At 44.0% G+C, this 26,312-nt stretch overlaps 1 protein-coding gene and 1 long non-coding RNA gene across 4 annotated transcripts in view; one reads left to right on the forward strand and one right to left on the reverse strand.

Moving 5' to 3' along the window:
- Positions 1-9,401: 9,401 nt before the first annotated feature.
- ttpa (tocopherol (alpha) transfer protein) overlaps positions 9,402-26,312 on the forward strand; it is a 32,511-nt gene continuing 15,600 nt past the window's right edge. Inside the window, exons 1-2 of one of the 2 annotated variants that reach the window (XM_020045309.2) lie at positions 9,402-9,932; positions 18,346-18,499. In XM_020045309.2, the coding sequence (XP_019900868.1) occupies positions 9,732-9,932; positions 18,346-18,499 (355 nt within the window). In that variant the 5' untranslated portion in view covers positions 9,402-9,731. The remainder of the gene's footprint in view (positions 9,933-18,345; positions 18,500-26,312) is intronic. The other variant, XM_010902440.4, reaches the window with a different exon arrangement.
- LOC105029209 overlaps positions 18,595-26,312 on the reverse strand; it is a 29,049-nt gene continuing 21,331 nt past the window's right edge. For both annotated transcript variants that reach the window (XR_002196615.2, XR_829462.3), the window contains exon 3: positions 18,595-19,129. This is a non-coding gene — a long non-coding RNA (uncharacterized LOC105029209). The remainder of the gene's footprint in view (positions 19,130-26,312) is intronic.

The raw sequence follows: 26,312 nt of genomic DNA on the forward strand, positions 1-26,312 counted from the left end.
AGGCTCTCTTGAATGCCTATTAAAACATGCTAAATACCATCAAACTGCTTTTCAAACTACATGTAATATTCAATTAAATAAACCTGCCAGGTACAGAGGAAAGTAATCAGGTTTCCTTGAAAAGTTCCAGCTTCATTTAAAGGTTAGGTATGATACATTTTTGGAAATAAACGTTGAATAACTCTTAATCAATGATTATAAAAGCTCACGTCAGTTCCTTGTATCGTCCATGATTCCAGAGTCCCATGACAGAGACTCCATCTTGTGACTACTGTTGGTCGGCCAGGTATTCAAACAAAATGCATCTTCATCCATTTTGATTGTCTCCTTTGTCTCCATTCCCACCTTACGACTGTTGTCTTCTCTCTGTCATCATGACTTTCTTTTGTCTTTTCTCTTCATATAGACCACACTCTCCATCTGTCCATATACAATTTCCTCTGAATCCATCTTGTTTAGCCGGAAAACCTTATTTTTAATTTGGTCCATTTTGATTTCAGGCATCGTTGTTAATGATCCTTTTCTTTCTTGATGATGTCCTATTCGCATCATGGTATTTCAACATCCAGTGTTGGCAACTCCTTGGTAAGGAAAGTAGCTATTGGCTGTCCTAAAAGTCGCTAGAAGTCCCTAATGATGTCATCCCTAATTTGCATAATTGGCCATGTGCATGTTATGGTAATGGATGCTATAGGAGAGAGGAATAACGTTGTGGGAGTGAAAGCAACTCTACATGCTTCTCCAATGTGATCACATGCCAGCATGGAACAGTGTTCAGCCATAGTTAATGCCATGGTGGCCTCAGCCTTTTTTGCAGTCAATTATTTTTATCATAAAGGGCAGCTTGTTTTGGGTGGAACTGTTATAAGGCTTTGCCTTTTGAGTATGTTTTTGAGTTGTCATGTTTTTTTACATCAAGTTTGTCATCAAAATCAGCCTTACAATACAGGCAGTATACCCGTGTATCATCTCCAATAAACAGCTTCAACCAGCCTTTGAATTCAGGGTTTGATTCCCACTCCTTTCTGTATTTTTGAGTATACAGTTTAGACTGAGACATGATGAGCTAGTCAGCTATATGTTTAGCTTATGTCACAGAGAGGCACAAACACACAGGGGATGAGGTGAGTAAGTGACTGAGGCGGTGTGAGTCAAATGCAGGGACTTATTTTTGTACAGTCAGATTCATTTGAGAGTTAAGCTATACAGTACATTCCTCAATTCTGATTTACCAATGAGATTCCCATGGTATCTCTTCATTTCTTTAGTCAAGAATTTCTGGTAATTCTCTTGAATTTACCGCTACCCCTTGCACTTTTTTCCATTTTTATTTTGTTTTTAACATCCAAACATAGGCTTCACATTACAATTAAAACATATTTCTTCATCTAAATACATAAAGCAATTGACAACATATAAACACTAATACAGCCTACTTAATAATATTAGGTTCTACTAGCTCATTCAAGAATTCGACAACAACAAAAAATATAGTTGCAAGCAACAATGGGACAGGGTCCTCCTATTTGGCAAGGATAGTGAAATAGGTCACCAGTTACGAGCTGGAAAGGTCAGATATGGTCAGACACTATGAAACTATGATTCTTTATACCCTAGTGTTAGAAATCGGCGGTTACGTATAGTGGTCAAATAATGTAGAACCCATAACAAATCAAGGGAGAAGTTCGCTCACGTTTATTGGAAAATTGCAGCACAGATGTCATTCAGTGAACGTTCCATTATCTTCTCACTGTAATGTTGGTGTCACAAACAGGGTGGTGTAGTGCAGTGTTGCATGGACAAGGAACCAGGTGCAGGCAGGGGTAGTCGGTGTTGATACTTTAATTATAAGAAATAAACAAAACACCGAGCACAAAACACACAAAGCAAAGGGCTGACTAAAGCAGCAAAAACGACGATATGAAATGACACAAGTACTTACAATAACGGCAACACACACGACATCCAAACATGACAAGAACAATGAGCCACAATGTGGGGAGCAGAGGGGAAACATATATACACATACAAACGAGCTAGATTGGGACCTGGTGTGGAAGATTGGAAACATGTGACAGTCCGGGATGTGTTCGTGAGATATGGGAACTTGTGAAAACATGGCACGGTGGCGCTGCTGCTCACCGCACCATGACAGTACCCCCCCCCCAAAGGCCCGGCCACCGGACGGGCCAAGACGAACCCCAGCCCAAGGGAGGGGGGGCGGGGCAGCACAGTACCCCCATCGGCACAAACCCGCCGAGGGGGCGGAACAGCCGCGACTAACCAGGGTGGCGGAGCCGTCGGGACAGGCCGGGGAGGCAGAACCGGCTGAAGATCAGGAGCCGGCGGAGGGTCAGAGGCCGGGAGAGCCGACGGAGGGTCGGTAGCCGGCGGAGGGTCAGAGGCCGGGAGAGCCGACGATGGGTCGGTAGCCGGCGGAGGGTCAGAGGCCGGGAGAGCCGACGATGGGTCGGTAGCCGGCGGAGGGTCAGAGGCCGGGAGAGCCGACGATGGGTCGGTAGCCGGCGGAGGGTCAGAGGCCGGGAGAGCCGACGGAGGGTCAGAGGCCGGGAGAGCCGACGGAGGGTCAGAGGCCGGGAGAGCCGACGATGGGTCGGTAGCCGGCGGAGGGTCAGAGGCCGGGAGAGCCGACGATGGGTCGGTAGCCGGCGGAGGGTCAGAGGCCGGGAGAGCCGACGATGGGTCGGTAGCCGGCGGAGGGTCAGAGGCCGGGAGAGCCGACGATGGGTCGGTAGCCGGCGGAGGGTCAGAGGCCGGGAGAGCCGACGATGGGTCGGTAGCCGGCGGAGGGTCAGAGGCCGGGAGAGCCGACGGAGGGTCAGAGGCCGGGAGAGCCGACGGAGGGTCAGAGGCCGGGAGAGCCGACGGAGGGTCAGAGGCCGGGAGAGCCGACGGAGGGTCGGTAGCCGGAAGAGCCGACGGTGGGTCGGTAGCCGGAAGAGCCGACGGTGGGTCGGTAGCCGGAAGAGCCGACGGTGGGTCGGTAGCCGGAAGAGCCGACGGTGGGTCGGTAGCCGGAAGAGCCGACGGTGGGTCGGTAGCCGGAAGAGCCGACGGTGGGTCGGTAGCCGGAAGAGCCGACGGTGGGTCGGTAGCCGGAAGAGCCGACGGTGGGTCGGTAGCCGGAAGAGCCGACGGTGGGTCGGTAGCCGGAAGAGCCGACGGTGGGTCGGTAGCCGGAAGAGCCGAAGGAGGCGCCGGGGCGGCCGGGACAGGAAGGGGCGCCGGGGCGGCCGGGACAGGAAGGGGCGCCGGGGCGGCCGGGACAGGAAGGGGCGCCGGGGCGGCCGGGACAGGAAGGGGCGCCGGGGCGGCCGGGACAGGAAGGGGCGCCGGGGCGGCCGGGACAGGAAGGGGCGCCGGGGCGGCCGGGACAGGAAGGGGCGGTGGCAGCCAAACCCCGGCAAGCTCAGGCGGTGCAGGCCACTCCTCCTCGGCCTCAGGCGGTGCAGGCCACTCCTCCTCGGCCTCAGGCGGTGCAGGCCACTCCTCCTCGGCCTCAGGCGGTGCAGGCCACTCCTCCTCGGCCTCAGGCGGTGCAGGCTGCTGCCAATGGCAGGAAGGAGGCGCTGGCTGCTGCTCCAATGCAGCAGGGGGCGCTGACTGCCGCTGCTGGCAGGTAGGAGGCGCTGGCTGCTGCTCCAAAGCAGCAGGGGGCAATCGGCGCCGTGGCGCAGGGACAGGGGCGGCGGAAGGCCGCGGAGCAGGAAGCGGTGTGCGCCTAATTGCCAGCCTACAGCCTGGCCAGCCTGCACGGGGTCGAGGAGGCCCCGGACATAGAGGGGGCGCCGTCGGGGCTTCCCTCGGGCACCCACTCAGCCCCCCCCTAAAATTTTCCTGGGGGGACCTCGGGCTGAGCGTTGGGCGCCTTGCCCTCTTCTGTGCTTTCCCAGACGAAGGGAAGATGTCCCTCCGCAGACGGAATGGGTACCGGGCCAGCAGCTCCTTCGTGCTGGTGATGGCCCGTTGTCTGCACGCCTCCGCGAGTACACGCTCGACACGCTCCACCGTAAAGGGAGCTTCCCGCTCCATGTCCCGGTAGAGGAACGTGCCGAGCATGCATGAGAGGAGGCGGCGATTCCATAGGTGGTCCTCCTCCGTCATAGCCTGCGGGTTCCAGATTAGGTGGCTCATTCTGTCACAAACAGGGTGGTGTAGTGCAGTGTTGCATGGACAAGGAACCAGGTGCAGGCAGGGGTAGTCGGTGTTGATACTTTAATTATAAGAAATAAACAAAACACCGAGCACAAAACACACAAAGCAAAGGGCTGACTAAAGCAGCAAAAACGACGATATGAAATGACACAAGTACTTACAATAACGGCAACACACACGACATCCAAACATGACAAGAACAATGAGCCACAATGTGGGGAGCAGAGGGGAAACATATATACACATACAAACGAGCTAGATTGGGACCTGGTGTGGAAGATTGGAAACATGTGACAGTCCGGGATGTGTTCGTGAGATATGGGAACTTGTGAAAACATGGCACGGTGGCGCTGCTGCTTACCGCACCATGACAGTTGGCTGCCAGCTAGCCTATACATTAAGGGCGTTTCTACCTAGCAAAGATCAGGTTTCCAAGACAGTTACCCCCATGTCAAATGGTCAAGGTAAACATTCCTGTGGTTATCAGAGCACAACCTACAGAGAGAATCTAAACAGAGGTTTCTGTTGTTATCATTATCTAGGCACATTCACTTTCAATGAAACGTACATTCATATTGTAATCGTTAATGCTCAGATTCCACACTAGTGAGTAATTTTCGAAAGCCATGTTCCACCTCGCTATGTCTAGTTTTTCTGTTATAAGGCAATTTGCATAGCCATATTTGGCTTACAGTGTATTGAAATGGAACCAATGCTGTCAGGATCTAAAAATGTGCTGCCGGCTATACCCTTTATTTTCCTATTTGAATTGACACCTTATATGGCTTCTTTATACCCTAGTGAGTAATTCTTGAAATATTGTCATCTTTGGGGTGGAGTTGGCATAATTGTGTAAAAAATGCATTAAGACGTGACCTGTAGCGCCCCTTGGGGAGGAATCGGGTCAGCTGTCTGTATGAATAATATCCCTGGTGTGTATTTTCATTGTGCCATAATGTAATGCACACATCAAGTGTATACATCCATAAGTTTTACACTGGTAAGCCATGTTGTAATATATCTCTTATCTTTTAACACCCGATAGGGACACATGCATGCTGTTTGCCAGGTCAATCACAGAGATTGTAGATTTTAACTATATTTTCATAGGTTTCATACAATTTTCACTGTACAAAATATCCAAGATGGCGGGCATGATAGGTTCTTCCAGTGTTGCACCTCCTGGAGAAGGAGGCATGCGAACAAAGAATCAGCATTCTAGGTCAATTGGGGTGAAAATGGCATCATTGCAGAAAAATGTATTAAGGCGTGGCCCTTGTGGAGCCATCGGGTTGGGCGTCTATGTGAATAATATACCTGGTCTGTATTTTCATTGGGTCATAATGTAATGCACACATGAAGTGTATGCATCCATAAGTTTTACAGCCATTTTGTCCACCATCTTGTAATATATCTCTTATTCCTTACAACCCTATTAGGAGGCACATATGTGACACCTGTACACCAACAGTGAGGTCAGTCGGTTTACCGATTGATTTTAAGGTAATTTTTATAGTGGTCATTAGAGTTAGCATAAAAGGCTAACTTTCTGAAGTCATGGTTCTTTCGACTTTTGACATAAAAACTAGTTTCATTATCAGCCCTGTTCAGAAGTGTGGCCTAGCGTCTGGAAATTTACTGGTGAGTAAATTTGATGCACGTTTCAGGAGAAGAAAAGTTTTAAAGGCATTTATTAGTATTAGCATTAGCTTGTGTTGTCAGATTTCTGGCAGCTGCCGTTTCGCTGTACTTTGAGATATCAACAAACAAATGCACATGGTGTTATATGGGGGTAGTGTCAGGAGGCACAATAATTATGAAGTGTATAGGTTATTTTTCCATCAAGCAATGCAGACATGAATGTTTTGCATAAATATATTGTACAGTATCAGCAATTTTATCCGCCATCTTGCAAGATATCTATTATTCCCGTCATCAATCTAAGGAGGAATGTATGAGATGCCTGTATGCCAAAGGTCATGTGAATCAGACTTACTTTGTAAAAGTTGTAATATTTAGTAGATTGTGGCAAATTTTCACACTACAGAGAAATCCAAAATTGCATATTTTATAAAAAGAAATTAGGCTTGTACACAAAGATGCAGCATTATAGGTCAAATGGCGTGGAAATGCCATCACTTAGAAATTAGCTAATTGAATCATGTACTGTAGCACCCCTGGTCGAGGAATTGTCTGTGTGGTAGGTGCTCGTAGTGTATATTTTCAGTGTGCAAAGTTACAGCATTTTCTACCAGGGACTTTTTGAGTTATTCATCAGTTTCAAGGAAAGAAAAAATCAATAATAATAATAATACCGACAATAACCTACCCGAGAAATCCTAAAAATAATAATAATACCGACAATAACAATGGGGTTCATCCTACTGCAGGACCTCTAATTAGGATTTGTGACTTGATCTGAGCTGTGAAACTTGGGACTTAGACTACTTGAGACTTGTCCATTATTACTTGGGACTTGACTTGAGACATGAAGATTAAGACTTGAGACACGCATGGGACATGCACAAATGTGACTTGGTCCCGTGTCTGTAAAACCCTACCGAACTTTTTCTGTATAACGCTAAATGGGTGAATTTGCCAGGCCTTCTATTGCGTTCATGTCCTTTCGGGAACTGAGGGAAATGTGCATTATAATTTTTATGTAATTGTAATGTTAATCGAACAAATACTATTTTGAAATAACAGTAAAATGGTCCTGTATTAAACTCTACAACGCGTCTGCTAGTGTCATGTCCTCATATTGCTTTTACCGCCCTGAACAAAAAAACATTACGTCACCTAGAGTCGTATGTAGTATACTACACCCCCTCGTCTTATGTTAAAAAAAGCCTGCTTTATTTGACTGTTTAACAAATATTTTTGATTACTGGCTGTAATACTGCCTGGTAGCTTTTTGTATGTCACACCTCTGCCCAACTGTTATTAACTACCTTACATTTTTCGGTAAGGCAACTATAAGGGAACCTCTCAGCAATACCAGTAATAGGTCAAAGTATTGATTTCTGTGTGTTTGTTTAAAAGTTTTTGTTTACCTTGGGGCAGATGAGGTTAAACCCTGTGCAGGTTAAAGGGGAACATCGTCAAAGATGCAGCTAATTTCCGAGTACTGCGGTCAACCTAGTCGACTTCTGAAAATACTCTCGTACTATAACTATAAGCACGTAAAAACTGTGTGCGCGGTTATAGCATTATATTCGTGAGAGTGCTCGGTAAAGATGGTTTCACCTTCGACTACTCCCAAGTACCGGTAAAACTGTCTTTCGATCTGCCCACCGCCGAGTGCCGGGCAAGGCTGTGTCAAAGTGTCGGGGAACGGACTACTTAGGGACTGGGGTAAAAGTGCAGTACTCAGAACGAAGGCTTTTAATGATACAGTTGGTAGCTTTTTATTTGAAATTTCTTTTTCAAAAGTTGAGATATCCATCATAAATCACGACAATATATTCTCAATTACATTATCTAATATCCTCCACTTTTATTTATCACAAATGGTCAACCATATATTTCTTTACTAATATCTTGAATCCGTTTGAAATAGCTTTTTAAAACTGAGGTATCCATCCTTAATCTCATCCATATATTCCTCATTACATTCTCTAAGAACCTCAACTTTGATTTGTAAAAATAAAATGAGGTACTGAATTTTTAGGAATGTTTTAAATATTCCTTTTGAAATTGCTTTTTCAAATGTTGAGGTATTCATCCCAAATCTCATCCATATATTCCTAATTACTTTCTCTAGGAGCCTCAACTTTTATTTTCCCCAAATAATAAGGTACGTAGGTTTTAGGAATATTTTAAATATTCCTTTTGGAATAGATTTTTCAAATGTTTAGATATTCATCTGTAATCTCATCCATCTATTCCTCATTACATTCTCTAAGAGCTTCAAGTTAGAATTTTCCCAAATAATGAGGTACTGAATTTCTAGGAATATTTGAATGTTTCCTTTTTAAATAGCTTTTTCAAATTTTGAGATATTCATCCCAAGTCACTCTACCTCGCTGGAGTACTAATGGCCAGCAGGAAATGATTGCAGCAGTGCACACCACCAACACATCTGTTCCTCAACATTAATTATGTGGTTACTTAATTTCCTTTTTTTCACACACACCTGTCCTATTAGTGTCCTGTTTAGTTCAAGACCTTCTGTTGCAACTTTCGTATTGAATCAGAATAAAGTATAGAAACATTGGGTAACACTTCCTGTCAAGTAGACACTTATTACTATGTTTCTGCGATGTAAATACATATTAACAACTGTATTAACAACAATGTCATACCACATGTTTTACATTTTGCTTTCAATAGAATAATATTTATTTGGTATAGGTGATTATAGTTCTGTAGGATGTTATACCAAGTGTGTAACTTCACACACTTTTGTTTTAGTAATTACACAGTGTTACACAAGTAAATAAAACATATTGGAATTACACAGTATGGAGTCGGCTCTGTTGCACCATATGTATAACAACAATGAAGATGCTGTCTCTAGCTAGGATAGAGACAACATCTTCGGTATAGGTGTTCATGTGGCGCAACTGAGCCGACTGCAATTACAAATGTAATTCCAATATGTGTAATTACACACTTGGAATAGGATCAGACAGGATGTTTGCAATTATCTTTAGATTTTTAACAAATGTAATAACCTATATCGATAAATCATTATTCTATTTTAATTACAATGTAAAATCTGTGGTATGACATTGTTGTTAATACTGTTGCTAATATGTATTTACATCGCAGAAACATAGTAATAAGTGTCTACTTAACGGGGAGTGAGTCATCATAAGTTTTACAGACAGTTTTACCGGTACATGGGAGTAGTTGAATATGTGAATATGAAACTATCTTTACATCGGTTCTGAAAAGCAGTCTGGGTCGAAAGACATACTCAGTCTATTGAGATTTGAATGCTGTTACACTTAAAGCTACATAACAGACTCAATTCCTTTATTTAGTTAATTAACGTTACAGTAGCATTTTTGAGAAATTCACATTTAAAGGTATAATGGTCTCCATATAGACACATTATAGGCCTAACTTTCAATGTGAATTTCTCCAAATGCTACAGTAAAAGTGTTCGGTATTTGGTGGACATAAAGCTGACCTTCCTCAACAAAAATCAAGTGGATTCGTTAATTAATTATAGGAATTGGGGGTTAATTTTAGCTTTAGGTGTAGCAGCATTCCATTTTGTTTATTTCAACAACAAAAAAAGTATTCTTAATAGGTCCAATTTTCACAGTTTTCATCACAACGCATTTGGAGAAAATAAATATCCAAGCGAATGAACAAGACGTGTAGCAAAAACGTATGTTCTTCGACTCCAAGTGCTTTTCAGAGGGTTCCCCGACATAAACGGTGGGCTATATCCGCCCACAACATTTTTAAGAGCGGATAGTTTGACTGTGCATTTTCAAGACTGGGCCAGTTTGACAGCAGTTTCCGACTGCATGCAAGAAAGTTTCTTTACTTACGTATAGACTTCTCTATGGTATAGGCGTGAAATGTGATACAGTTTCGACATGTCCGAAGAAGAGACTGATTATGAAGGAGACCTAAATAGTTTACCAGATGATTCCAACGTTGTTAAACCGTACTTATTAGAACTGAGACAAAGGGCACAGAAAGATATTATTGAACCGTACGACAGCTTCAATTGGTCCGACAGTTTTCTAATAAAGTTTCTGCGAGCCAGAGACTTCGACGTGGAACAGTCTCTAAAGGTTGGTATTCCTTCGGTTAACGGCGTTGAAAGAAAATAAAAATCGGACAGTTGTAAGACTGCCAGTGAAAGAAAGTTGGGTCCATGCCTACTGTACTGGACTAACGAGACAACAACTTGAGATGGCAGTAAACGTACTTCTCAAACTAACGGGCCGTCTTTAAAGTAATCCTAACAAATTGTTTTAAGATGTAGGCTATTTCTATAGTTAAATACGTAAATTACATTGACCGCCCTTGCTTATTGTACATACACTACCGTTCAAATGTTTGGAGTCACATAGAAATGTCATTGTATTCCATGAAAACATACATGAAATTAGTTTGAATAGGAAATTATAGCAAAATGATAATAATAATTTTGTTCTTCAAACTTTGCTTTTGTCAAAGAATCCTCTATTTGCTGCCTTACAGCCTTGCAGATCTTTGGCATTCTAGCTGTCAATCTGAAGAGATTTCACCCCATGCTTCCTGAAGAACCTCCCACAACTTGGATTGGCTTGATGGGCACTTACATATCCATACGGTCTTGCTTCTCCCACAACAGCTCAACTGGGTGCTGGCCACTACATTTTATACAGAATATCAGCTTACTGCTTCTTCCCTAAATAGTTATTGCATAGTTTGAAACTGTGCTTTGGGTCATTGTCCTGTAATAAGAGGAAATTGGCTCCAATCAAGCGCTGTCCACACGGTTTGGCATGGCATTGCAAAATGGAGCAATAGCCTTCATTCTTCAAGATGCCTTTTACCCTGTACAAATATCTACACAAGGACATCTCTAAGTGACCCCAAACTTTTAAACGGTAGTGTACTTTAGAATTGCCATTTGTTGATTTTTATGAGTATCCTTTCAATATCCTTTCTTTGTACCATTATTTGGTTATGTATCAAAACTATTGTATTCATAGGATTGTCAAAAAAGGATTGTTCATTAACCAACTCTGAAAATCAAGATTCAAACTAAGTTTACTAAGTCAGTGTTACACCTCATTCAGAAAAACGCATTGACAGTTTTTTATCTTGTCAAAGCAGACCTTTTTTCTTTTCAAGTTGGATATTTTGGTAACCTCCAAAACCAAATATTCACTGTTACTACTAGACTACACATGTATGTGTTCACAGTGAATTCTTTCTTGGCATTTACAGTTAAACACTTGCATAGTCCACATTAACTCTAGTGAAATCTATAGTATTCTAAGTTGAGTTTTCAGTTGGTATTTCTATTTATACAATTTTTATAGGAACCAATAGGATGGTTCTGTCAGGTCCTAGCTGGAGGCCCGCATCTCTTTGCACCTGGTTGTCTCAGCTAGGGGATGGCCCTCGAGGCATCCATCTGTCCCGGCGCTGCATCTTGTTTTGGGGGCGGAGCCTCCTCCTGCTCTGGTGCCCTGTCCTGATTCGGGGCGGAGCCTCCTCCATCCGCTCCGGCACCCCATCCTGCTTCAGGGGCGGAGCATCCTCCCTCTGCTCTGGCACCCAGTCCTACCTCAGGGGCGGAGCTTCCACCTGTCCCAGCGCCGGGTCCTTTCTCGGGGGCAGAGCCTCCCACTGCTCCAGTTCCCCGTCCTGCCTTGGGGGAGGAGTCTCCACCTGTCCCTGCGCCTGGTCCTGCTCCGAGGGCAGAGCCTCCACCAGTCCCAGAGCCTCCACCAGTCCCGGCGCCCGGTCCTGCCTTTGAGGTGGAGCCTCCACCTGTCCCGGTGCCACATCCTGCTCCGGGGGTGGGACCTCCACCTGACCTCCACCTGTCTTGCGATCGGGAGCCCGCACCTTGAGGGGGGGGGATACTGTCAGGCATCGCCATGTGTTTTTGATTGTCGCCAATTAGAGGCAACTGCTATGCGTTGCCTTTCAGGTGTGTAGCACAAAATTCTGGGCCCTGTACATAGCCGGTCTCTGAGGGCCCCTCCCCTCTTTATTCAAGAATCAAACATTTTTGAGGGCTCCTCTACAAGTTAGGACCCAACAGTTGTGCTCAAAAAATTTGCATACTCTTGGAGAATTGATAATATATGTACCATTTGTAAAGAAAACATGAGTGAGCAGGCAAAACACATCTCTTTTATTTCTTATGGGATTCACATTCAACTGTAGGCCTTTAGAGCTCACACACTCCCAAAACATCAGCAACCCACCACCATGCTTCCTAGTGGGGATGATATTCTGTTCAATATAGGCCTTGTTGACCCCTCTCCAAGTATAGCACTTACAGTTGTGACCATAAAGCTCTATTTTGGTGAGGCGTGTCAAGGTGTTGTCGGGCATATTGTTACCAGGATTTTTTGTGGCATTGGTGCAGTAAAGTCCTCGACCATGCAGCTAATTTTTGTTCAAGTATCGTTGTATTGTGCTCTTTGAAACAGCCACACCGTCTTTTTCCAGAGAAGCCTGTATTTCTCCTGAGGTTGCCTGTTGGGTTTTTTTTGTATCCCGAACAATTCTTTTGGCCCGTTTTGCCTGAAATCTTTCGCGGTCTACCTGACCTTGGTTTGGTATCAAGAGATCCCTGAATTTTCCACTTTTTAATAAGTGATTGAAAATTACTGACTGGCATTTGCAAAGCTTTGAATATCTTTTTATATCCTTTTCCATCTTTATTGTGAGGTGATTTTCTGTTTAGTTTTGGTTGTCTGTTCTTGAATGTCGCCTGTTGTGACATTCATAAGCGGAGCCGGCTAAGAAGAGCGAATGTCTCTTACTGAGTGACTGACTGACTACCCCTTGTTAAATAGCATAGTTGTTAGAGAAGTGGGCCTGCGAACTATAGATCCCGAGTTTTTATCTCCTCTCAGGTGAAGCAAAGTAAGCCTTATGAATTATTACATATAGATGAAAACTTTGCTGGCTAAAACAGTTTACGGTTATAGTGAAACTGTTTCTGGTGGATTTTCGAAGTATGCATCCGTGCATGCGTTTTGGGTCAGGATAGACAAACACATTTGCTGGCTACAACATACAGTAGTTATGTTATGATGAGCCTTAACTGAAACTGTATACGGTTATATTGCGACTGTTTCTGGCATGGAAAAGTTCATCTTCAGTCTTGCTAGAAATTGCTCAATTCCTATGACTATTCCAGTAAGTTAGTAGATACTGGTAAAGCCTATTACTGGCTAATAAGCAGTTCAGACAGCCAGTAGACTCTGTGGTGGAGGTAAAATGAGTAAGAAACGAGTCAGTTTAACTGTATCAATATCATTCAAAAAAGGCCAATTAGCTAAGACAGCCAGTAGCAAAATAGGATTTGTTCATAGACACAAGGCTATACTGACACCCATCAAATGTAGAGCTCTGTGGTGTAGTGTTTAGTGACACAGCCTTTCATGTGGGTGTCTCAGGTTTGAATCTCAAGAGGGCAATACTTACTATTGTGGTCCGACTGAACTAGGCTTGCCTGGTTTCTTGTTTTTTCCTTTGGTTTTGAATTTTGCCCGTATTGTGGTTCTATTAGTTCACCTGTTTTCCTACACACCTGTTGTTGATTACGTTCTCTATTTCTACCAGTGCTGCTCTGTATTTTACATTAAGTATTGTTTAAAGTTTTTTCTGAGACATACCAAGCCTTTTCTGAACCCGTACTAGACTATCTGTGTTGATATCTGCATTGTCCCTTGACCATTCTTACTTGTAGCGAAATTGTACTTTTGCTAGAAGTAAAAAAATCAGATAAAATAAAATTCACGAAAATTCCCCCCATGTTTAAATGCAAGTGGTTGCACTATTATAACACACAAATCATGCTCCTGGCGACTTTTGTGTCAAAAGCGACTAGTGAAAAATCTAGTGACATGTACACTCACCTAAAGGATTATTTGGAACACCTGTTCAATTTCTCATTAATGCAATTATCTAATCAACCAATCACATGGCAGTTGCTTCAATGCATTTAGGGGTGTGGTCCTGGTCAAGACAATCTCCTGAACTCCAAACTGAATGTCAGAATGGGAAAGAAAGGTGATTTAAGCAATTTTGAGCGTGACATGGTTGTTGGTGCCAGACGGGCCGGAGTATTTCACAATCTGCTCAGTTACTGGGATTTTCACGCACAACCATTTCTAGGGTTTACATGGTGTGAAAAGGGAAAAACATCCAGAATGCGGCAGTCCTGTGGGCGACAATGCCTTGTTGATGCTAGAGGTCAGAGGAGAATGGGCCGACTGATTAAAGCTGATAGAAGAGCAACCTTGACTGAAATAACCACTCTTTACAACCGAGGTATGCAGCAAAGCATTTGTGAAGCCACAACACGCACAACCTTGAGGCGGATGGGCTACAACAGCAGAAGACCCCATCGGGTACCACTCATCTCCACTACAAATAGGAAAAAGAGGCTACAATTTGCACAAGCTCACCAAAATTGTACAGTTGAAGACTGGAAGAATGTTGCCTGGTCTGATGAGTCTCGATTTCTGTTGAGACATTCAGATGGTAGAGTCAGAATCTGGCGTAAACAGAATGAGAACATGGATCCATCATGCCTTGTTACCACTGTGCAGGCTGGTGTTGGTGGTGTAATGGTGTGGGGGATGTTTTCTTGGCACACCTTAGGCCCCTTAGTGCCAATTGGGCATCGTTTAAATGCTACGGCCTACCTGAGCATTGTTTCTGACCATGTCCATCCCTTTATGACCGCCATGTACCCATCCTCTGATGGCTACTTCCAGCAGGATAATGCACCATGTCACAAAGCTCGAATCATTTCAAATTGCTTTCTTGAACATGAAAATGAGTTCACTGTCATGAAATGGCCCCCACAGTCACCAGATCTCAACCCAATAGAGCATCTTTGGGATGTGGTGGAACGGGAGCTTCGTGCCCTGGTTGTGCATCCCACAAATCTCCATCAACTGCAAGATGCTATCCTATCAATATGGGACAACATTTCTAAAGAATGCTTTCAGCACCTTGTTGAATCCGTTCCTGCCCTGGTTTACAGAGCGGGGTGTAAATGTAAAGGTTTCTTCACTCACTCTCACACAAAAATAAATCACTGCATTTGACTCACATAGCAGCTCCAGTCTAGTCTCTTGCCAAGTTCGCTTGTGCCATCTCTCGCTAGTCTAGTTGTTATCCATCAATATCATCCATCCATCCATCCATCTTCTTCCGCTTATCCGGGGCCGGGTCGCGGGGGCAGCAGTCTAAGCAGGGATGCCCAGACTTCCCTCTCCCCAGACACTTCCTCTAGCTCTTCCGGGGGGACACAGAGGCGTTCCCAGGCCAGCCGGGAGACATAGTCCCTCCAGCGTGTCCTAGGTCTTCCCCGGGGTCTCTTCCCGGTGGGACGGGACCGGAACACCTTCCCAGGAAGGCGTTCCGGAGGCATCCGAAAAAGATGCCCAAGCCACCTCAGCTGACCCCTTTCGATGTGGAGGAACAGCGGCTCTACTCTGAGCTCCTCCCGGGTGACCGAGCTTCTCACCCTATCTCTAAGGGATCGCCCGGCCACCCTGCGGAGAAAGCTCATTTCGGCCGCCTGTATCCGGGATCTTGTCCTTTCGGTCATGACCCAAAGCTCATGACCATAGGTGAGAGTAGGAACGTAGATTGACTGGTAAATCGAGAGCTTCGCCTTGCGGCTCAACTCTTTCTTCACCACGACAGACCGATACATCGACTGCATTACTGCAGAAGCTGCACCGATCCGTCTGTCAATCTCCCGTTCCATCCTTCCCTCACTCGTGAACAAGACCCCTAGATACTTAAACTCCTCCACTTGAGGCAGGCACTCTCCACCAACCTGAAGTGGGCAAGCCACCCTTTTCCGACTGAGGACCATGGCCTCGGATTTGGAGGTACTGATTTTCATCCCCACCGCTTCACACTCGGCTGCAAACCGTCCCAGTGCATGCTGAAGGTCCTGGTTAGAAGGGGCCAACACGACAACATCATCTGCAAAGAGCAGAGACGAAATTGTGTGGTCCCCAAACCTGACACCCTCCGGCCCCTGGCTGCGCCTAGAAATTCTGTCCATAAAAATTACGAACAGAACCGGTGACAAAGGGCAGCCCTGCCGGAGTCCAACATGCACTGGGAACAAGTCTGACTTACTGCCGGCAATGCGGACCAAGCTCCTGCTTCGGTTGTACAGGGACCTGACAGCCCTTAGCAAAGGACCCAGGACCCCATATTCCCCAAGCACCCTCCATAAGATGCCGCGAGGGACACAGTCGAATGCTTTCTCCAAATCCACAAAACACATGTGGATTGGTTGGGCAAACTCCCATGAACCCTCCAACACCCCGTAGAGGGTATAGAGCTGGTCCAGTGTTCCACGGCCCGGACGAAAACCACACTGTTCCTCCTGAATCCGAGGTTCTACTATCGGCCGTATTCTCCTCTCCAGAACCCTGGCATAGACTTTCCCGGGGAGCCTGAGAAGTGTGATCCCCCTATAGTTGGAACACACCCTCCGGTCCCCCTTCTTAAAAAGAGGGACCACCACCCCGGTCTGCCATCCCAGAGGCACTGTCCCCGACCGCCACGCGATGTTGCACAGGCGTGTCAACCAAGACAGCCCCACAACATCCAGAGACTTGAGGTACTCAGGGCGGATCTCATCCACCCCCGGTGCCTTGCCACCGAGGAGTTTCTTGACCACCTCTGTGACTTCAGCCCGGGTGATGGACGAGTCCACCTCTGAGCCCTCATCCTCTGCTTCCTCAATGGAAGACGTGTCAGCGGGATTGAGGAGATCCTCGAAGTACTCCTTCCACCGCCCGACGACATCCTCAGTTGAGGTCAACAGCTGCCCACCTCTACTGTAAACAGCGTTGGTAGGGCACTGTTTCCCTCTCCTGAGGCGCCGGATGGTTTGCCAGAATCTCTTCGAGGCCAGCCGATAGTCCTTCTCCATGGCCTCACCGAACTCCTCCCAGGCCCGAGTTTTTGCCTCCACAACCACCCGGGCTGCAGCCCGCTTGGCCTGTCGGTACCCGTCAGCTGCCTCAGGAGTCCCACAAGCCAACCAGGCCTGATAGGACTCCTTCTTCAGCTTGACGGCATCCCTTACTTCCGGTGTCCACCACCGGGTTCGGGGATTGCCGCCTCGACAGGCACCGGAGACCTTACGGCCACAGCTCCGAGCGGCCGCTTCAACAATGGCGGTGGAGAACATGGTCCACTCGGACTCAATATCTCCAACCTCCCTCGGGATCCAGTCGAAACTCTGCCGGAGGTGGGAGTTAAAGATCTCTCTGACAGGAGACTCGGCCAGACGTTCCCAGCAGACCCTTACAGTACGCTTGGGCCTGCCGAGTCTGTCCAGCTTCCTCCCCCGCCATCGGATCCAACTCACCACCAGGTGGTGATCAGTTGACAGCTCCGCCCCTCTCTTCACCCGAGTGTCCAAGACATACGGCCGCAGGTCAGATGAGACGACAACAAAGTCGATCATCGACCTGCGTCCTAGGGTGTCCTGGTGCCACGTGCACTGATGGACACCCTTATGCTTGAACATGGTGTTCGTTATGGACAAACTGTGACTAGCACAGAAGTCCAATAATTGAACACCACTCGGGTTCAGATCCGGGGGGCCGTTCCTCCCAATCACGCCCCTCCAGGTGTCACTGTCGCTGCCCACGTGGGCGTTGAAGTCCCCCAGTAGAACAATAGAGTCCCCAGTCGGAGCACTTTCCAGCACCCCTCCCAGAGACTCCAAGAAGGTCGGGTACTCTGCACTGCCGTTCGGCCCGTAGGCACAAACAACAGTGAGAGACCTATCCCCGACCCGTAGGCGCAGGGAAACGACCCTCTCGTTCACCGGGGTAAACTCCAACACATGGCGGCAGAGCTGGGGAGCTATGAGCAAACCCACACCAGCCCGCCGCCTCTCACCATGGGCAACTCCAGAGTGGTGAAGAGTCCATCCTCTCTCAAGGAGTGTGGTTCCAGAGCCCAAGCCGTGTGTAGAGGTGATCCCGATTACCTCTAATCGGAACCTCTCAACCTCACGCACCAACTCAGGCTCCTTCCCCGCCAGCGAGGTGACATTCCACGTCCCTAGAGCCAGTTTCCGTGTCCAGAGATCGGGTTGTCTAGGCCCCTGCCTTCGACTGCCGCCCGATCCTCTTCGCACCGGCCCCTTATGGTCCCTCCTGTGGGTGGTGAGCCCACGGGAGGGCGGCCCCACGTCGTACCTACAGTAGGCAAGTCATAATAGAAAATCCTGAAGGATTGTTTTCATGTCTCTTAACTACACTCAACCAAAACGTGTCATGCCTAGTCCCCTTGTGTTCTGATATGACGTTGTAGGCTTATGTATCAGTATTATGGATATCAGTGCACATAGGTTTGTGAATCATATACCAGCAACACACTAGCAGTTTCTGATTTGAAAGACTGACCGCTTTGTATCTTGCAATTACCTTTTTTCTCCAATGTATTCCTTATTTATCTTTCTTTCTTTAGCTACTGGTTAATTACCAGCGTTGGAGGAAAGAGTGCCCAGAGATCAGTGCCAACCTGCACCCATCCTCTGTCCTGGGACTCCTGAAGAATAACTACCATGGAGTGCTGCAGGGACGTGACCACAGCGGCAGCAGAGTGCTTATCTATAGGATTGGTTAGTAATTTCCTCATTTGAAATGAGAATTGGTCTTTAATCTACTTACCTGGTTTCCATAGTATTGCATCATTTCTACCACAGTATTGATTTGATTGTGGGAATGTACAAAGATTTCACTTTTAGTACGATTGTACAAGAAGACATGGGTATTCTTTCTTATTTCAAGTCATTGTGTGGAAATTGAAACAGTTGTAATTGGAATAGAAAAAAAGAAAAAACATTTGTCATCCCCTTGGCATGCGGTCAGATATATGTTTTTAGAATTCTCCCAGTGTACCAACAATTTTTTATACCATAATACACAGTAGACTTGATTCAAGAAAGGACCTGATAATTTGAAAACTCCGGAAAAAAACATGGTTTCTAAATCTGAATGACTAATATGTATATATGTTACTTCCTGTGTGCAGTAGAGAAAGGTTGCACTGACAATGGCTCCACGTTCACTAGGTAGCTTTTTGCTTATTACTGTTTATTTATATTGTTTTACTTTTATTCATGCTGCACTGTATAGTACGATCGACTAGCATGTTTGGAAATTCGTTCATCATTGAATATAGACTTTTACATTACTTCCCGGAGCACTTGCTGTGATTCCTTGGTCCTGCTGCCGATTTATTTACCAACCTGCCGATGGAGGAGAAAGAAGAGAGGCAAATGAGTCAGTATCCTATGTAGATCTCAGAAGAGATACTGAAATCCGCCATTAGGCATTTTACTCTCAATTATTCAATCCCTGGACAATAAAATTGACAAACTACACGCACAAATCAACTTTTAACGGGATATTGCACACTGTTGTGTGCTAGCATTTTAAAGAGCTGGTTGGATCCTATGGTGCCCGACTCGGCCATCACCCCTGTTGGTTTTTCTATCTACCGGAAGGACAGAACTTCGGAGGTCAGGTAAACGTAAAGGCAGAGGGGTCTGCATTATGGTTAACTTTCGCTGGGGCTCGGATGAGCAGTACACACAGTTCACCAGACTTCGATCTACTAACTGTAAAAGTACGGCCCTTCTACCTTCCAATCAACTCCGCTATAATCACAGCAGTCTACATATCCCCACAGGCAGATAAAACATACAGGTCTTATACAGAGTGACAAATGGGCTAGAGGACTCTCACTCACACTTCAATAGGATAAATATGAGGACAGTGTCTAAAACAGGATTAACTGTTTTTTCAGACAATTCAACGCTGGAATTAGGGAACCATTACCGCTCTACAGGACTGCTTTGAAAAAACAGATTGGCAGACTACAGCCACACAGGCTACGGTCTGTTCACACTGCTGCCGTCTGGTAGATGCTACCGGAGCATGCTCTTCTAGATTCACAATAATTTTTTTCCCTCAGCATTCCATTCGAAATGCTCTGATGACTTTCCATGTACATTCAATGTACATTAGAATATTATTTTGTATATGCCATTCATATTACACTCATTGCTATACAATATTCCATACTTTTACCGATACTGTTCATATTCCCCATCCTACTCTATTCAAAATTGCTGCTAGTTTACATTGTTATATACAGCTCTGGACAAAATTAAGAGGCCGCTGCAAATTGAATGCTTCTGTTCCTCACTCAAAACTTTCCTTTTCAACTTGTTTGGAAAGGAAAGAAAAAGTTGCAGTGGTGTCTTAATTATTTCCGGAGCTCTATATTATTGCTATATTTTTTCTTTATATGTTTCTTAATTTTTAATACGTAGATGTCGTGTGCCATGTCACAAGAATTTCATTGTGCATTATTACGCTGTGTTATTCGGTGCATTTGATAAATAATCTTTGACATTTTATATGTGTAATGTAGTACAATGGATAGAATACCATGGTATTTTCAGTGTTTTTGGATAACTACAATGACAGGAAAATTCCATGGTATTTGGTATTTTTCTATTGCACTACTGTGCTGTCTACTATGCACTGTGTAGCAACCAAGCCGATTGGTGGGTTATTTATTTCCTTTGGTGTTTTGAGTTAGAAATTTGAACCTCAAGGCTTGCCATAAGTTGTCTACTAGCTCAGTTCCTTCTGGCAGATGGTGCAAGTTTCAGACCTTCAGTTAAATATGGTCAAATATATGTGTAAGTAAAAAACCCAACATCTTTTGTTTAGTAAGTAAAGTTTGAGAATGCTTACTATTTTCTTAACATTTGCATGTTAAGATATAGCGCACATGCTAGGGTGACCCAGGGGCGCAACTACCCAGTGTTAGGGGGGTATGCAGAAACAATTTATTGTACATGCTACCTTATATTTTTCAACCTCGGTTTTGCATATTCTAAGCTAGCTACATATTCTGGCTGCTACATTCCCAGTGTTAGCAAACGCTAGCTAGTCTGTTAACATGAATATTGTATTTGCAAGCATAGACGTCACATTTTAAATCCTACCTGTTGCCTTTCACCACCCACTTATTTAGCTGCTGTCGCATCCCTTGACAGGCCATCTCATTTTCCCTCTTTCTTTTTCTATTTTTAGCCCCCAACAGCTTTTTTGGATTATCCATCTTTTTCAAATTCAAATTTCAACAATTTCAACATAAATTCTATGATGGAATCTTATGAGGGCACCGGTGCCTAGACTGTTAGTCCTCTAAAATGTATATGCCTTTTTATATATATAATAACTTATATAACTTTTATTTAAATCTTATTATTTCCAAAAAATTTAACCACCGCTTTGGCGCCCCCCATGGTGCGGCACCCCTATACGCCGCATATAGCGCATACCCACTTTTTGCGCCACTGGGGTGACCATATGTCCTCTTTTTCCCAGACATTTCCTCTTTTTGGACCAAAAAAAATGCATCCAGACGGGATTTCTAAATCGCCCAAAATGGCCAGGATTTGGCTTTTGCGTTCTACAGTCGCCAATCATTGTGTGCGTTTTGGGGGTTTTACATTGCTTTGACCTTTCTCTTCAGGTCCCGCCTTCTCACATGCCAGAATTGCTAGGATATGTAGGCCTACGCAAACATTGGTCAAACTGCATCTCAATCATTACCCTCACCATGGCAAGAGCCAGAGCAGCAGCTTGCTTGTCAACAGTGGCACATGGCTCCAGAACAGCGTAAAAATGCCCAAACGAAAATGTAAATTCACAGACGATTTACTGACTATTTTGTGAGACCAGGTAAAACAGAAGATGCTGTTACTGCTGCAGAGGGAGTTTTTGCATTCCACACCATGAAGCATTACAATAGTTACAGATCAATGGACTGCACGTCTGCCTTGTTAAAAAAGGCTTTCCCTGATTCTGAGACTACGGAACATTTTTCAAGAGCTCGTACTAAGACAGTAAGAAATTGTTAATGCCGTGATAGCACCACATTCTGTCGACATAGCTCTGAAAGCACTAGAAGACATACCTTACTGTGGTGTTTCTACTGATGGGAGCAATCACAGTGCCGTTAAAATATTCCCTCTGCTTATTCAGTATTTTGATTGGAAGAATGGTGGCATGCAAAGTAAATTAGTTGAAGTTAAATACACTCCAAATGAGACAGCTGATACGATTGTGCAATAAATCAAAGAAACAATGGAAATAAATGGGATTTTTTTCAAAATGTATTGCATTTACAGGTGACAACTGTAATACAATGTTCGGGGGAATCCGGCGTGATAAAGAAGGAAAAAATTTTTTTGCAAACTTAAAGAAGTCATTGCAGAACAAGACTTTAATCGGTGTGGGCGGCCCAGCACACGTCTTGAACAATTGTGTTCATTACGGGGCAGACACATTAGATGTTGATATTGAGATCATCATCTTCAAAATATGACAATACTTTCACATCTACACTGTTTGCACAGAGAATCTGAAGGGGTACTATGAATTTGTTGAGGTTGAATACAGAAGTCACCTTTCTCACAGCAAGGCTGTCATTATTCCCTGGTATTGAGAGGCTGCTACAGATGTTTCCAGCCTTGAAAGCATTATTTTTGTCACAGGAAAAACACCCTCCTTGATCAAGAAGTTTTTTGATGAGTTCAGTGAAATTTACCTCTGGCACATGCCCTCACTAGTGTGTGTTTCATTCACACATTCAGGAGATGGAAATTGAGAGCAATTCAATTGTGGAAGTGAAGAACCTTTTGAACAAAGTCCACACCATGCTTCTTGAACGCAAGACCAATAACTTCATGTCCCTTAAAGTTAAGGGACTATTGGTACAAAAGCACAAGGATGGAATTGTGACCTTTTCAGTGCTCAAGTAAAGGGTCTGTACAGTTCATGCCTGGAGTATCTGGATAAATGGATGGCACCCATGGAGGGGTTCTCCTGTTTCATGTGGATGGATCTAAGTTTGACACCTGACTGGAATGACATAGAAGCCTGTATCAAACACCTGGGAGAAAAGGAGGTGCAAAGTGCTTTGATCAGGTCACCAACCTGAAGAAATTCACAGAAAGATGTAACAGTGGTGGAGAGTTCAGTAATCTGCAAGCACACAAGAAGTTGACTAAATATTTTGAAAGGTCCAAAAGCATAGATTTTGATTCAGAGTTACTGAAGATTACAGTTTTTCATTGCTATTACTTCTCACAATGCAGAAGTATAGAGTTTTTTCACTGATGCAAAGCAAGTGGACAAAGGAAAGGAATCAGTTGTCTGTTGAATCACTGAAGGGGCTTCTGTGTACACAATACAAATACAACATGCCTACTTGGTAATCAAGAACTGTTGGGAAAGATTCACTCTTCGGGAAGGTATACCAGAGAGCACAAGGGGGATTGACATTATTTTTGACTGAATGTTTGTTATTATTCTATTGTTGAGGGCCAACAGTTGAATGGAACGGATGTATTACTTTGTATTAAAGTTCAATAACATAATTTGCATGGTTGTGAACGCATTTGTATTTACCACCCACTGTGGGGGTCCATCTGCCTTCCAATCTCGCTGTCCTCTTTTTTGAAAACTAAAATATGGTCACCCTAGCAGATGCTGTGCTAATTATGTTAGCATTAAGCTAATCCTCAATACAGAATTTCGAAGTTAAGGCTACCAGCAGCTTACACTAGCTAGCTATACATATACTTCAGTGTCATTTTGTTGAATATAGTAATGGCAAACTTGTATGTAACATTTTATCTGCAGTTTTACAGTTTTGTACTCCTTGTCATCCCATCATTTATCAGTAATCATCCTGAACGCATTACTGGTCTCTTGGATATTCTTAGAGTGTTAGCTATCTGTCAAGCTAGTCGTCATTAATAAATCAGCAAGGGCAGAAAAACTACCTTGGTAATTTGTCTCAGTATCTATGTTTAGTTGGTGTAGAGGGCTCTCCATAATTATTTGGAGAGTAAGCAGTTTTTTTTATTATACATCTCAGCTTTATACATACTGGTTTCACAAATTGTAATTCATGAATTTTATACATAGTCCTTTTTCAGAGCACCAAATGTTTTAGCAGAGATTTATATGTGCAAATGAAGTACATAATGTGGCTCTGAAAAGTATTGGACAATGTGTTACAACATGAAATCAAAATAGATTTATTTAGGGGCTTTCGCCCTTGATTAACACACAAAAACTTTATAATGTGAAAGTAAAACAAGACAAGCCTTATTCAGCCGGCCTGCAACAGAAAGTGCTGCCCTCTCGAGATTCAAACCCAGGTCACCCACATGAAAGGCTGTGTCGTTAACCACTACACCATAAAGCTGTGTATTTGTCAGGTGTCAGTATAGCCTCTGTCCTGAACAAATCCTCTTTTGCCACTGGCCATTTTAACAGTTATTTGGCCATTTGTGAATGACATTGATACAGTTAAACTGACTAATGTTTCTTACTAAGTTTACCTCCACCACATATAGCGTCTATGCAAGGCATTTGCAACTGGCTGTTTTAACAGTGTATTTGCCAATAATAAGCTTTACCAGTATCTACTAACTTACTGGAATAGTCATAAGAATTGAGCAATTGCTAGCAAGGCTGCTAAACCTATTTCATTTCATGGCATAAGAACATACTTTTTTCTTTAATTTGTGAATTACATTTACACAATAAATATCAACAAAGGCGACGATAACTTTTCCATGCAAGAAACAGTCACAATATAACCGTATACATTTTCAGTTAAGGTTGACTATAACATAACTACTGTATGTTGTAGCCAGCAAATGTGTTTGTCTATCCTGACCCAAAACGCATGCACGGATGCATACTTCGAAAATCTACCAGAAACAGTCGCAATATAACTGTAAACTGTTTTTTTTCAGCCTTACTATAAAGTAGATACTGATGGTTTTAGCCAGCAACGTTTTTGTCTATACGGAATAATTCATAGCGCATACTTCGCTTCACCTGCGAGGAGATATACAAACTCGGGACCTATAGTTCACAAGTCCGCTCAGTCTCTCAATCACTCAGTAAGAGACATTCGCTCTTCTTGGCCGGCTTCGCTTATGCGGTCCGTCTAAAATAAAATCTACACATTTTTGAAAATGAATTGTCAGCTATTCACTCTATTTCCTTTGACATGCCTGAATGAGTTTGCCAGAGGATTAGTAAGTCCCAAACCATAGTATTCTGGAAATAGTATGCCAAAAGTGCCTGGATAGTCTACTATTTCCAGTGGATTTTTGAAGTATGCAACTGTGCATGCTTTTTGGTGTAATATAGACCACAACCCCTTGTGCAGTGGAAGAGAATGGGTTTGCAATGATTATCTCATATTTTTACTAAGTTATCATCACCTATATTGATAGTTATTTCATCATTGTAATTCATGCATGACAGAAAAACTTTGTGGTTGCATGAAATGTAACTTTGTTCATCAAGGTTAGCTTGTCTTCACTCTCACTTCTTATGACTTCAATTCTTATGACTATTCTTAAGACTATTCCAAGTAGTAAGATAGTAGTACTACTGGCTTGTATGCTAATCAAACGGCCAGTGGCAAAAGCCATACAGTACATGGATGCTATTTGTTGTGGAAGTACATTTTTCATTAAAAAACTTGATGGTGTCTAGCTAAATATTAAAACTTGGCTTGATGTTAATGTGCAACAAAATGATCTAATGTGGAGATGCAATTTTATGACAAGGTAATATGTCCCAATACTGGCATACTAATATACGATATACTAAACAGTACGTACTTCACCATCAAGTATGGATTTGTAGTAGGAGATTTGAGATTCAACCATTGGCCCTCATTTATGAAACGTGCATACAAATTTGATCTTAAAATGATCATACGTTATTTTCACTAACAGAGCAATTCATCAATATTATCTTTGTCGTATCCTTATGATCAAACACTGGTCAGAGACTGTGTAAACCAACATAAAAAAATACGATAATGATAAGATAATTCACAAAAATACCATAATTATCATTGTTAGAAATCAGCCGTTTCGTATAGTGGTTGAAAAAATTATTGTGTACCCGGTTGTCGAGAGAGAGAAATTCGATTATTTATTGGGTCGAGCATTACCCTAATGATGGCAGAGCTTGCTCTTCTAAAGGACTTCAGCTCTGGGCTGAGACACGAGCGTTCCATAACTGTGCTGATATTGTCATGGAGAATGACGAGTGGTTAATTTGCTGTTTCAGGCTATAATTTATGCTGAAAGCTGTCACCAAGGACTATGTGACCCTCCTCAAATTTAGCAGATTTGCTTATTATTTCATCTGGTCTTTCCTTGACATTTCCAGTTCTTCCAGTGTCTTGTCATTGAAGTCATGATTAAACTCTGCAACCAACATGTCTTACAACTTGACCGCTGATGCCTTATTGGGTCACCACCAATAGGACATCTACTCAGGATATCAAAGCCTCCACACAAGCCA

Source organism: Esox lucius, chromosome 3, assembly GCF_011004845.1.
Source record: "Esox lucius isolate fEsoLuc1 chromosome 3, fEsoLuc1.pri, whole genome shotgun sequence".
Classification (NCBI taxonomy): domain Eukaryota; kingdom Metazoa; phylum Chordata; class Actinopteri; order Esociformes; family Esocidae; genus Esox; species Esox lucius.